The sequence below is a fragment of the Anser cygnoides genome, chromosome Z (genome assembly GCF_040182565.1).
Source record: "Anser cygnoides isolate HZ-2024a breed goose chromosome Z, Taihu_goose_T2T_genome, whole genome shotgun sequence".
NCBI lineage: Eukaryota > Metazoa > Chordata > Aves > Anseriformes > Anatidae > Anser > Anser cygnoides.
In genome coordinates this window covers 28042869-28056504 of record NC_089912.1, presented here as the reverse complement: position 1 = coordinate 28056504, position 13636 = coordinate 28042869, and the positions used below count along the sequence as shown (strand labels likewise).

At 35.7% G+C, this 13636-nt stretch overlaps 1 protein-coding gene across 1 annotated transcript in view; it reads right to left on the bottom strand.

The window, feature by feature from the left end:
- The window catches only part of MAN2A1 (mannosidase alpha class 2A member 1), a 138334-nt gene that overhangs the window by 102655 nt on the left and 22043 nt on the right, over positions 1-13636 (bottom strand). The window contains exons 3-4 of the mRNA XM_066987870.1: positions 9604-9748; positions 826-997 (exon numbers count right to left, since the gene is read on the bottom strand). Of these exons, the coding sequence (XP_066843971.1) occupies positions 826-997; positions 9604-9748 (317 nt within the window). The remainder of the gene's footprint in view (positions 1-825; positions 998-9603; positions 9749-13636) is intronic.

Sequence of the window (13636 nt, the reverse complement as noted above, 5' to 3'; positions counted from 1 at the left end):
GAACAACTGTACTGTAATACTCATACATTGTACATAATTCTTTTAATAGTTTTTAAGTCATTTTCAAGATTTCCAGGGTTACTTAAGCTTTGGAGCTATGAGGCTTACAGTACCCCAATGCATCCCATGCACCTTGAAGGGGGGCATGTGAAGAAGGGAATCACAGAGATGAGCTAAGGACTGTTGAATCCTGTCTCGAGGCAAAAGTGTATTAAAAAAAAAAAAAGGCTGTTTTGAAGTACCGTAAACTAGATTCTTACTTCAAGGTTATCAAGCAGCTTGCTTTCTTGTCTCAATGTCTAGGCAAATTGTTTACTTATTCCATTTTGACTTGTAATTTTTAAAAGAAATAAGAAGAAAAAGGGTATATAGTACTTCACAATTGAAGTTGCCGCTTGTTTATCAAAAATGCACATTTAAAAAAGAAAAGTCTCTCATTTCATAACTGTGTTGTAACTGAAGAAAGAAGTACATAAATAGCTAGTATGAAAAATTATTCAATTAACAGCACTTTAACATGACTTCTAATAATGGAGTTAAGTTTGTAATCACAACCCATTACAATCTGAATGGCTCTTAAAGGTTGGACATGGAAACTTTTACTCAACTTTTTGGGAAGTTAGTAATTGGGGTCCATTTGTCTGAACAGTTCTACTTTATAAATGAAAAACAGTAAACACACCCAAACAATCAGAATTTGAGTAGTGTGATTATTCTAATTATTCTGCACTACAAGTGGAATCTCGAGTTTACAGTGCAGTCAATTACACACAAAGTTCCAGAACATGCCACATGGAATGTAAGAAGTAGCAAAGGTGTTCAAACCTTTTAACGGCATCCTTTTTCTGGCTATCTATTCCATCCCACCACTTTGAAAAGTAAGAAATCTCAGACCATATGAATTTCCTTCGGTTGTCTTCTTGCAGTTTTATAACCATGTTATTTAGGATATGTTGTGTCTGATCTCTGAAGTAATCATCAAAAGTCTTCAGCCAACCTAAGTAAAAGAAAAAAAAAAGAAATGTATATTGCTTTCCATTTTTAGCGACCTGCCTTCTTCCCATCCCCTTCAAATAATTAAGTGAAACATTTTTTTAAATTTGAATTTTTCATGCTGTGGACAACTTATAGTGCTAACTCTGGGAGTTTGTTGTTGTTGTTTTTGTTTTGTTGTTAATTTCTTTATGAAGTTTAGATGCTTTATAGCCTTGAAGTATAAACATACCGAATATTAGGCATTGTACTTCGATCAGCTGCGAATATGCAGATTTTTAAATTGTCGATTTCCTAATGCACCTCATCACTCTAGTCTACCTAAAATGACTGGACTGAAATCATTACTAGCAACACGTTGAAGAGAAAATGAAGAGACACTAATGGTATCCCACAAAGAGTATAAAGAAATAAAATGGGGGTTATCTGAGCAGCAGTAAACCCTGCTGCACATGTCCAGCATCATTTATGAATAAGGGGTTTCGTAGCAATGACTGGGAAAAGAAGTATGTTGCAGCTGCAATCCCTTACCAGGAAAGCTACCAACTCAGTGAGATACAGAGTAAATGAATATCCAACTTCAACCATGCATTCAGGCCTTGCAGTGTAGAGCCTTCCATGAAATTCTTTAACCTCTCCCTAAAACCTTGTATGAAGAAGCACATGCATCTTCCACCCCAGAATATGGAAAGGCTGTTCTTCTTTCTCTAACTCTAACTAGGAAATGGAAGCAGATAAACCTGTCTACTTAATACAAAAGGAGCATATTCATATTCTTCACACCAGGTCTTGCATTGCATGAATGTGCTGCCAAAAGGTTCTCAGCAGCTGTGTTTAAGGAACATACAATAACTACTGAAGAAAGCAAATGATGTTATAAATCATCCCTAAAACATCCATATTTTAAGATTTTGTGAAAGCTTCCATTAAACATGAAAATTGTTATCCAGATAAATCTGACCCTATTGATTCCACTCTGATTACCAGTTCTCCTTCTCGTTTCTGCTCTGTGGATGCACTGCTATTCTAACTCAATCCCAGTCTGCTTAATGAGCATTAAGTTTTTCTGGATGGAGTTAATATTGTTTGAAAAATAACTTAGATTAATGCTAAAGATTTTAGTATTAATAAAATCATTTTAAGTCTAAATTTATTATTGCATATATCCCTTCTGAATCAATATTTGTACTCTGCTTTATTTTAAGGATAATAGATAGATGACATTCATCTTAGGTAGAATTGTAGAGCCAAGGTAATGCTCATTTACCTTTTAATAAATCAAGGAAATATTTTACCAATATTTACATGAAAACAGCCACATGTAGCAGACTACAAATTTATAGCTTTTTTACTAGAAATTTATTCTGCAAGATATAACATCCTCATACTAGCACAAAACTAATGCAGAATGAACTGAAACTATTGAAACCATACTATGTTTTTCACATGCAGTAATATATCATAACAATAAACTATTTTAGCATGTTTTTATTACCTTACTATATCGCAGAAAAAAAAAAAGCACACCTACGCTGAATTAGTCTTAAAACATTGTTGAAAAACTCATTAATAAACCAACATAGATAAAGTATAGGAATAAATGACAAAGCAGCTGGCATAAAAACATATTATAATATAGGAAGAACAGAGTTACGCTTAAGGACTTATTTTTAATATATAATCAGTTAAGCCATAGAGGAAGGTTATACATGGTTAGCATACTGGATCTTGAGCAAGTCTTAGGAGAAGTTTAAGTGTTCATAGCATTAACTGCAAGCCACCAGAAAATCCTCTGAAATTTCATTACCATGCCTGGTACCTTGCACTTAATATAGTTCATTATAAATCAATAGATCTTAAACATGCTACTTGTGGAGACTGCCCAACTTTGCATGGAGCCATAAGGATTTTTTTAAAAATGTATCAAAAGCTGAAAAGAACAATGAATGAATTAATTTGCAATTGCTTTCCAGAAGCTGAATACTAAAGACTAAACCATGTTAAATATATTATTTCACATTTCAGTCCCTAACATCACTTAATCTAGTACAACTCCAGTTCACTCTTATACTTAATAAACTAAGAGCTTATTCCCAAATTGAAAGAAAAGGTTTACCAGTGTATTTGGACCAGGAAAATTTTAATTCTAATACAGTTTACCTCATTAGCTTAAAGCTGCAATTACCAGAACTAAAGCTAGTTACATCAGCAAAATCACTCTTGTTGGTTTAAATGTATAGTTGGACCTTTGCCAACATGAAATTGTAAATAAGAAAAAAAATACTGCTTGTAATGTCCTTATGCTACTCTTGACTTAATGAGCATTCGGGACTTTGCCAGTTACTTTCACTTTCTGCAAGAACGTGTGATAGATAGCAGTAGAGAGTGTGTGCTGTCAAGCTTCTTGACTTTCAATTGCCTTACTCATATTTATCCTCAAAAGTGTGGAAAGCTGAATCCTCTCCCCTACCCCCTCACACCTCCATCCAACCCCACCTCCCTGCCTCCCCATTTATCATCACTATGCACTTTTTTAATGTTAAAACAGTTTTCTTTGTTGGACATGACAGAATCCAATTCACGTCCAAAAGTCAATGCAATTCATTGTTGTGCAAAAAATCCTGAAGCATTTCACTAACTGATTTGGCACTATAGCTGTCTACACTTTCCAGTTCAATTTTCTTCCTCAAGCTCTACTTAAGACACAAATGTAGAGGAACAGGCAAAGTTTCAGAACAAAATCAGAACACAAATAGACAAACTAGTATTATAGTTCCATTTAACACTCAGCTAACCAGTTCCTGGAAGAAGACACAATCATGTATACTGTTCCAAAAAGTTGAAAAAGGATGTCTTGTTTCTTATTTGCCTATACGTTTTAGGAAGCATGGAAAGCTTAAAAAAGAAAGAACATTTGTACTGATCAGTAATCAAAGCATGCTGTCTATAACGGTACTCTCAATTTCCAATGGAACTGTCTTGACAAAAAAATGGAAAAAAAAACCTCCCTAAATGTTTCCTGACACTTTATATGCAACCACAGAAACAGCCAGCAATAAAAACTGAGGTAGCATGTAATTCAGCATGTCAAAAAAAAAAAAAACACTTGCAGTTTCACATTCTATTCCTAGATCTCACCTTCCTCTACAGTAAAAAAAAAATTAAGTATTCACCACTTGGATTATATTGTATAGTCTTTACATAGCCTTCATAGACAGCTCTCTGTTTCTAGAAAAGAGTATGCTGTGGCTCTGTATTAAGAAGAAAACAAGTTCTAGATGAACAGTAGTAATTGTATTTTAATTTTCCTATTAAACACAACATCAACATATCAGCCAATGAACTTTCAATTTCATGGTCTACAGACTGAAATTTTTAAGGGTAAACTTCTCAGATTTAATTCAACTAGCATTTTTTCATTTCTGCTTTAGTGTTATCCTATGCTGGTCTTATACTTTGGTGGATTAGAACAACAATCTTAATTACTATTCCAAACATGTCAGGAAAACTAAGTCATGCAAAAAACATATCCAGATCTGGTCAACAGAAAGAAAACAAACCTGAAACTCTGTGGTGTATTAAAACTTTATGCTTAAATCCTCTTTTATCTTATCACTGCCATGAACTTCTTAAAGCTATACAGATTTCCACCTGGGAAATAGAGATGATCTTAAACAATAAAGAGGGCTTAATGTGAGTGGAAGTAAGATAAAATTACCGATGTTAAAAATAATTAATGAGCTTTTTAAAAGCAGTATTTGGACCTGATATATGCATATACGCACATACGCTCTCACATGCATTTTTAGTTTGGCAGAAATTGGGGGGGGGGATGAGTCTCCTTCAGTTCTGTTTAAGAGCTGCTTGTACTATGTGTGTAACAACTGCATCCAGCCATAAAGCACTTTAATCTAGTTCAAACATGTATTACAAAGCTCACAAGTCTCAATTCTAAAATAATTAAGTGAAAAGACTTAAGATCACTGTCAACATAGCAACAAATGCTAGAAGGGTTTACCATTTATCTTTGAAGGCTTTTGACCTCATGCTAGTGACGTGCTCTAATCTTCACTGACTGCCTTCAACTGAATGAGAATTATTCCTGATGCTGATCAGAAGTATGAGATGTACCCATTCTCATATCTGTTTTCCCAACAATGGGTAAATATATTATTTACTGAAGGAAGAATCACAGAGACTCCAATTTTGTACGTTCTGGTTGCAATCATATGGAAGCAGGCAATCCAGATTTATCAGAATCTAGTTATACCAAGTGTTTCAGAGCATCTGAGCACGAGCCATTCCCAAAAACAGAGCTTAAAACTGAAGCATACCTTTCCCTTTCTCTATAGGTTCTGTTTCAAGGCAGTTGCTTTGCCTTTCAACTACATATTTCACAAGCATAACTGGTAATATGAAAAGCTTAAGCAAAAGTAGCCTCAGATGAGAAAAGACAAAATGGAAAGAGAAATGAAAGCTTCTGGTGCTACTAGTTATATCTTTACCAAGCAACTTCTTATGTTGGTAAGTATTTTTCTTGTATATTGTTACAGTGTAGGTATACCTTAAGCTTTTCTGGCATAAAGCATTTTCTTTGCACCATGCCTTTTAATCCTTTGTGAGAAAGGAACAATGTAATCATTAGCTATACAAGACATTTTACACCTCTGTTGTAGATACATTTTCCTTAATTCAAGTGCTTATTAATAAGCATTTGCGTACTGCAGACAGCTCCACAGAAGTGTCCTTACCAAAGATCTGGAGATTTCTGTGATAACACTCCTTCCAAAAGCAAACAATTCAGTCTCACAAACGTGTGGTAATGGAAGGGGCTACATATAGCAGGGTAACATTATCATACCATACCTCATTCTAACACTATTTAATAGCAACTGAGAATTCTGAACACGATGGAAAGTTTTATGCACAAGGAAATGCAGATTTCTTGATTTTACTTGCTGGAAGTGAAAGGACAGATATAATTTTATATTAAAGGCATTTAGATATTTAGATAAAAGTATTTAGATATTAAGATATTATATTAAAAATACTAACCAAAACAGGCCACCAGTATGATGAAAGGCAAAAGATATCTGTGAGATCAATTAAGACTTTGGGCAAGTCTTTGGGGATAACCTACTCAGGAAAAAAGTTGTAACATAAAGAAGAGACAGCTCTCATAACTTCAAAGAATTCCTCCAATCTTATTATTAAAGGGGCAGCCACACAGAGGATATCTTTCAGAGAGCTGGAAGAACAAGTAGTAACTTACTATAGATTTAATGACTGACTTCCTCCAAGATAAATAAATGACTGCTGGTAAAAATCCGTCTCAGAAGCAAAATTCATTATGGCCCACACCCGTCTTTGGAAATCAGCCAGAAGGCAGAATAGAATTGGATGAAACTTCATTAAACAGGGATCTCAAGCACACCAAGAGACATCACCACTCAGTTGTAAAATTAAAGAACAGCCACATTGCAAACATACTTCCTGGTTAAGTCAGGAATTCATACTGGGAAAGAACCAGAAGTTCCTTTAGTGACAACACAAGATGTTAAACAGGAAAAAGGGCTGGTTGGGCCAACTATGGTGAAGCTAAGAGTCATATCTATGCCTTATCTATCTTTGAATAATTCTGTTGACTCAAGAACTTCTTTTTTATTCCAAACATGACAGAGAAAATTGTCATACAGAGAGAGGAAAAATGTCCTTTTATTTGGACTTGGAGAAAGTCCAAGTTATCCTCTGATTTCCCAAACAAGATAAAACATCTCAAGTGTCATTGCAAATACATAGTCAACACATACCTCACAGTGAGCTCAATAACTTGCTATCCTAATTTGGAAGCTAATTGGAGATGCATCCTTCTTCTGTTCCACTATTTTCAAGAGCAATACAGAGCTATTTAGTCTGCTAGCCCCAAAAGACAAATACCTGGCAGCTCTGAGGGAGCCTCCTCCAGATACATCCTGCTTCTTAAGAAGTAGGACTAAAGCAGCCTTTGCTAGTAGTCACCTGGGCCAACAGCATTCTCATGATGTACGATATGTGATTTGTCTAGCATGCAGAAAGAGAATGCAATTTGTAGTGAAAAGTGGTAATAACTACCAGAATAATCTTGATATGGAAAGTGGTTGGGTAACTTCAATACTCAATTTCATGAAATGCGATCGCACTCTGGCCTACTTTTGGTAAGGAGAACTGGTTCTGCAGTATGAATGAAGCACTAGGTTATGGTAACCAATGCCCATGCTCATCAGACACCAAAATGGCGCTGGCTGTGAAAACTTACTGCAGTTGGTTGCCTGATTAGAGGAGGCAGGACAGAAATCTGTAGGTATAAAGAATATAGTAGAAGGCTGGAGGTCAGGAAGCTGAAAGTTAGATCCAAAGAGAGCTTCCAGGAGGGCAACAAAAACTGTTGTTCTGTATGGAGCACTGATGACACAGGCCAGGCAGTACAGATGAAGTTAACCCTATATGTTCTGTTTTGGAAGACAGTTATAGAAGGAACATGTCATCGTTTTGGCTGGGACAGAGTTTATTTTCTTCACAGAAGCTCTCATAATGCTGTGTATTGGATTTTTGATGAAAGCATTGGTGATAACACACCAATGTGTTTAGTTGTTGCAGAGCAGTGCTTACACAGAGCCCAGGACTTTTCATCTTCTGGTGCTGCCCTGCCAGCAAGAAAAAGCAAGCAGGGGCTGGGAGGAGACACAGCCAGGACACGTGGCCCAGACTGGTCAGAGTGATGTCCCATACCATGTGGCATCATGATCAGTAATAAAATTAGGGTAAAAAGCAGTTATTCAGAGTGATGGCATTTGTCTTCCCAAGAAACCATTACATGTAACAAACCCTACTTTCCTGGGAGCAGATGAACACCTGCCTAATTGTGCATGCAGCCTTTGCTTTACCTAGTAAACTGTCTTTATCTCAATCCATGAGTTCTCACACTTTTACCTTTCTGGTTCTAGTTCCCCATCCCACCCGGAGAGAGCACTGTATGGTACTTAGCTGTCTGCCAGGGTTAAACCTCAAGAGAATGCCACGAGAAAAGGTTAAAAACAAAAGGGTAAGAAGATTACTAAAACCTGTAGAAAAAGAACCAGTGGTTATTTAATAACAAACACAACCCTTGTCAAAAACTATTATTTTATGTAACCCATACGGATAATAAAAACAGTAGCATCCCTTAGAAGGGAAATAAAGAGAAGTTACCATTCTCAAACATCAAAACTAGAAAGCCGTGAAACAGCAAGTTTAGCATTAGAACTAGAAGTGATCTATCTGTCCACTGGTTAGGTTTGGAAAAGTCTACCAAAACCAATGGTCTGAAAGTCATTATCAGCTACAGAAAAAAAAAGAGGTGTTCTACTGATCTACTGAAAAAAGGGGGCAGGGAACACATAGCTCAAAAACACAGGCTCTTAACCTCCACTGGCATAGACTGCACCTGAAGAGAAATCAGAGCCAGAACACCGAGCTCCTACCAAGTGTCATGACTTGAATGGACACCTAAGAAGTTTTAAGCAAAGCTTTTCTAATCTTCTAACAGCATCTCCCCAGCTTCATATGCCCATAGAGCTACCTAAGCCTGCACTCTGCAGTTTTTTTGGGGGGACAGGTTATACTTGGCAACTGGCCTCTAGATTGGATCCCAATCTACCTCCTCCAATTAAGAATATAATCTTGCTAGCATCACTAGAAAGAAGGGAAAGAGCTGAACTCCATATCCCGCTCTATAAATAATTGAAAGATTTAGAAAGTCCTGTACATTCCTTTATCATGATTTCAGATTCATTAAACAATTGCAGAGACTGTACCGTCTCTCTGAGAAGGTTTTCTGGAGAACGAGAAAGGAAACTAATAGACACAGGTTTAAAGACAGTTCAACAAAAAGGCAGATCAAAGTTACACTATGATTGTTTTCTGTATATATTTTTACTATACATTATTTGAGCTGTCACAATTGTATAACACAGTCACTCCAAATTCTAGCATTCATTCATTTTCTTTTATTCCTAAGTAGATACTGGATAGCATTTTTGAAGTCATTTATGTTGAAAGTGCCCTATCTTAGTTCAGACAGATCCACAGTACTTCAAACAAGACATATGAGGGAGAGGGGTGGTATAAAGAGGAAGAGGGAGATTTAAGTCACTTCAGTTGTGGCTTTCCAATAACAAGCAGCTTCACCAGCATCTCATGGTCAGCGTACACATACCAGGAATATGCTTAGCAGTGTAATTCACAGCTTTTTGGTTATTTTGAAATGACTGTAAAATACAAGTGACACTTCTCCACTTTATTTATTACACAGTGAACATCTATGTGGGATGTTCACAGAAACACAGAATAATATTACCTTCTAATAACACCACTGAAGTTCTACTCCAGTTAATGTACATGTGTACAATTTCTATTGTAACAGTTGTCCCTTGAAGTCCATGGTATTAAAATTATGTATGTTTGACTGCTTTGCTAATTTAAATTTAATATACTATGCAGAAAAAACACCAAGATTTTAACAGAAATTGCCATATATATGTATCTTAATTCAAAAGCCTATAGATACCCAAATCAATATAGTTAAAATATTACCTGGGTCATTATGTGAGTGAGGCACAACAAAAACTTGAAGCGGTTCGCTGTCCCATTCATTTTCGTTGTATGTGATATCAAATCCTTGTTTCCAAACACCACCATCTGGATTATCGAAAGGAAGAATGTCATAGACATCCAACATCTAAAAAGGGGTAAAAGAAATATAAAAATATAAATCCTTAAAAAAAAGTTCTGCAATTTAAACCAAAGCTGTTCTCGTCAAATAACAGCAGTAACACTGGATCAGCTTGTTCATTACAAGGAGAGATGAATTGTAAATTAATAGAAAATTGACAAATAAAAGCATGTTTCAAGTCACAGTAGTACACTCAAGACAAAACTAGGGTGACGAGAAGCACTAGGCAAGCCCTATTCTGCGGAAATTGAAACTTTACATAAAGGGTAAGAACAAAAGCCTTAAGTCACCAAAATGACTACAACTTGCAATAGCACTGGGGCAGGAGTGTGGGGAAAACATTATACAGAAATAGCACATGATACTTAATAGACAGGGAAATGTAAGTGAGGAAAAAGGACAAATTAAGAAAGCAGTAAGAAGTGATTACAATGTGAGAGACTGAGGCAAAAGTCAAATTCACAAAAGGGAATTTAAAAACTATCAAGAAAAAATATTCAGAAATATAGGCAATTGTTATAATAAAGCTTCTTCTGTATACACTGTTGACTGGTACACTAATTATAAAAGGAAGGACATTTCAATCATCAATGCAAGAAAGATGATCTCCGGTAAACAAAGTAACTCCAGAGTAACTCTAACACATTCTTATGAAATTTAGATACCAGACAGCTTCTAAAAGAATATTCTAATGTAAGTTTAGACCAAAGTTACCATGCCCAATTTTTATTTATTTAGAAACATTGTCTTATTTCCTAAAAGCAGACTGAAACTGATAAACAATCATCTGGACAAGCTTTTTACTTTCTGTACGATTTTAAAGACATAGTTCCCTTGCACGCTTCTAAAATTTACTTCCTATTTTTGAATCATGTAAGAACTTTACAGAAGAAAAAAAAAATCATTTAACAGACATTTTTCTCAAAGAATATCCAACAAAAGCTTTCAATCTTTCTGATTTATCTTTAACATCTGAAGAAAAGCTATGAATTTACAATAAGTGTACAAAAAAGCAGCCATATTCTGGAAATAACCTTTAAAAAAAAGACAGTTTATTTAAAAAATCCACAAAACTAATTAACTTTAACCTTTCCTCAGCTTCAAAGAAATTGTATAATATGGTCATCTGTAATACCAAAGGACTTCATTCAAAGAAGTTCCTTACAGAGCTATGCACTTGGGTGATAATTAAAAACCTAGAAATACTTTCAAAAGGTAAGAGTTTTAATAATTTCAGTGTAATTCCACTAAAAGTGAAGCACAGCAGAGTACAAGTTTATATATTTAAACTGAGTAACATTAGGCTCAAAACAAAACTAGAACAGAACCTCAAGATGCCATCTTATGTCATCCCAAACAGAACGAGCCAGCTATTTTAAGCTGTTGCTACAGCAATCTAGCAGGAAATCTAAGAGCATAAATTTCATGATATTTACAATCCCGTGGGAAGGAAGAAAAGTGCAAATGAACTACGATGGAAGATGTAGATTACATTTTCCTGTTTAAGAAACACCTTTAATCTCATAATGAATTTGTGGAAAGGAAGATCACCAAAACTGGAGTTACTCTATCACATTTTCAATATGGACCTTGGTGCTTGAAAGTGTGCAAAAACGTTTGGGCACAAAGTTTCCTGCCTTGAACAGAGGACATGTTCATACCAGGCTCTGATAAATACATGAAGTGAGATTACAAATTGAAACACAAACAGAAGTTTCCTTTAGGAACAGCAGATTTCTCTAATGAAGGTGCAAGGGCAAGACTGAGTGGAAGAGCACCACAGCTGATAGCATAAGGGTTGGAAAGCAAGCAGAAGATGTGAGGAAATGAATGAAGCAGAAACTGACTTTATTCTTTAGGGGTAACAAAAACTGCAATTACTTATGAATCCTCAAAGCAGGACAGAATCTCCTCTATTAATTAATCAAGGACATTGATTTCATGTCAAAGGCATAAACTCTGGAAATATGGGAACCTCTGAAAACTATGAGAGCACACAATAGCATCAGACACTTGCAATGCCCAGTGGGCATTCCGGGCATAAGCAATGCCTTGGGAGAGAGAAAGGTAAAACCTTAAGTAACATAACCAACCAGGAGACTAGACAGAACATTTATAAGTTACCACTCAAACACATTGTTTTGGTAACCACCTAAAACGACAAGAATGTGCATATAGTCATGTCAGTTCCTTTCCTGGAAGATGATATTTTCTGTATCAACACAGTGTTTGTGATTGCCAATGTAAACACATTGCTGAACCACACATTATAATGCTACGCTTTCTGCAGCCGTAAGGTAGGTACAAATTGTTCTAAGACACACCAGGATAAAAGAGTGTTCAGTTTCTAAAAGCTTTAAATGTTGTGGTTTTGCACTGTAAGCATGTGTATAAAGTGTTTATTAAAAATCCCATTGCATGGGATACTTTTATATGATGATACAGTAACACAAGAATAAATCATTAATCGTAACATGTCAAAAACTTGATGCTTAACATAACAGCTCTGTTATTAAGCAGTTTCTTCCACCTATCAGTTTTGAAACCAGTGATTAGCTACCCCAAGTCAACCTTCAGCAAATTTCTGTAAATAGAGAAACTGTCTTCTATCAAATTGTTAAGTTTTCTAGATTTTTCACTATTGCCTTTGGCTTTCAGGACATGGGCTTTTTAGAAACCTGTATCCAGCATTCTCAAAGCACAGATTAGATTCTGTGTTAGATGCATTTCTCATGTTTTATTAGCACAGTTGGAACACATAGTTGGTGCTACACCCAACTTCTTTCCCTAACCATTTTATTCAGAGTATCCAGCAAAGGTATGCATTTCAGAAGTTGTCTTCTAATATAAAGAAGAAAAATTATCAGACACACAGCCTTTGGAATTGCCAGTTTTCACATGTTCAGTAAAAGGTAGTCAGCTAACCATTGAACCTGACCTCAACTTGGGAAAACAATCTAAACAAGAGGAAGGCACCTACTCAGAAAAAAATGTAATTTAAATACATAAAGCATAAAATTTGCTTTCAGAACTAAGATTCTATATGCAGATAAATGCAAGTTGTAGAAAAATAATTTTAAAAGAAAATTCAATATGAGGAGGTTAGAATAAGGAGACAGGAGTAAGATGGAATAAGTTCAATGTTAGGCATTTCTCAGACAACATGACCATAAAAGACTTCATTAAAGTCTTCTCTAAAGATATGTTAACCCTTCTCTCCTTGTGACCTGATATACGCTTGGATCTCTCAGGCTCTATTTCAGGTAAAAATACTACCTGTTCTATCTGCTTCTCAGAGTCTGTAGATAGAGCTGTCTGCTTGAAGGTACATAACTTCTGCATTCACTTAATCTGGCATCTGAGAAAACCGTTTTATTCTACTGACACTAGTATCATAGAACACTAAAGCCATAAGTCAAATACATGCTTCTGAAACTAGAATAAAGAATCTTGCAACCAGCAGAAGCATTCATTGCAAATTCCTAAAACCTCATATTTAAAGACATAAGTATGGGAACGGAAATAAAAAATAAACCTCTTCAGAGCTATTCTCTGAAAGTTTCTTCTAAAATGTACCCCCACATAAGGAAAAGAAAGCAACACTTAACTCATATAACCCTCTGCACAAAGCTCTTAAAGGCTAGCTTCACTGAAGAATGAGTTTCATTAATGAGGCATCAGGAGCTTCACCATTCACAAAATAAGGAGGCAGATCCTGCTTCCCATTTCTGCCTCTTACCTGATGCCAGCTCTTATGCTCCTCTCATGTACCTCCTTGAATTAACTCAGATCATTACTGCAGGAAAATAATAATAAAAAATAATCCGTAAAAAGGCTTCCACAGGGTTTATAAACTGAATTTCAACAGTTTGATGCAAGTGCAAGAGCTGAAAC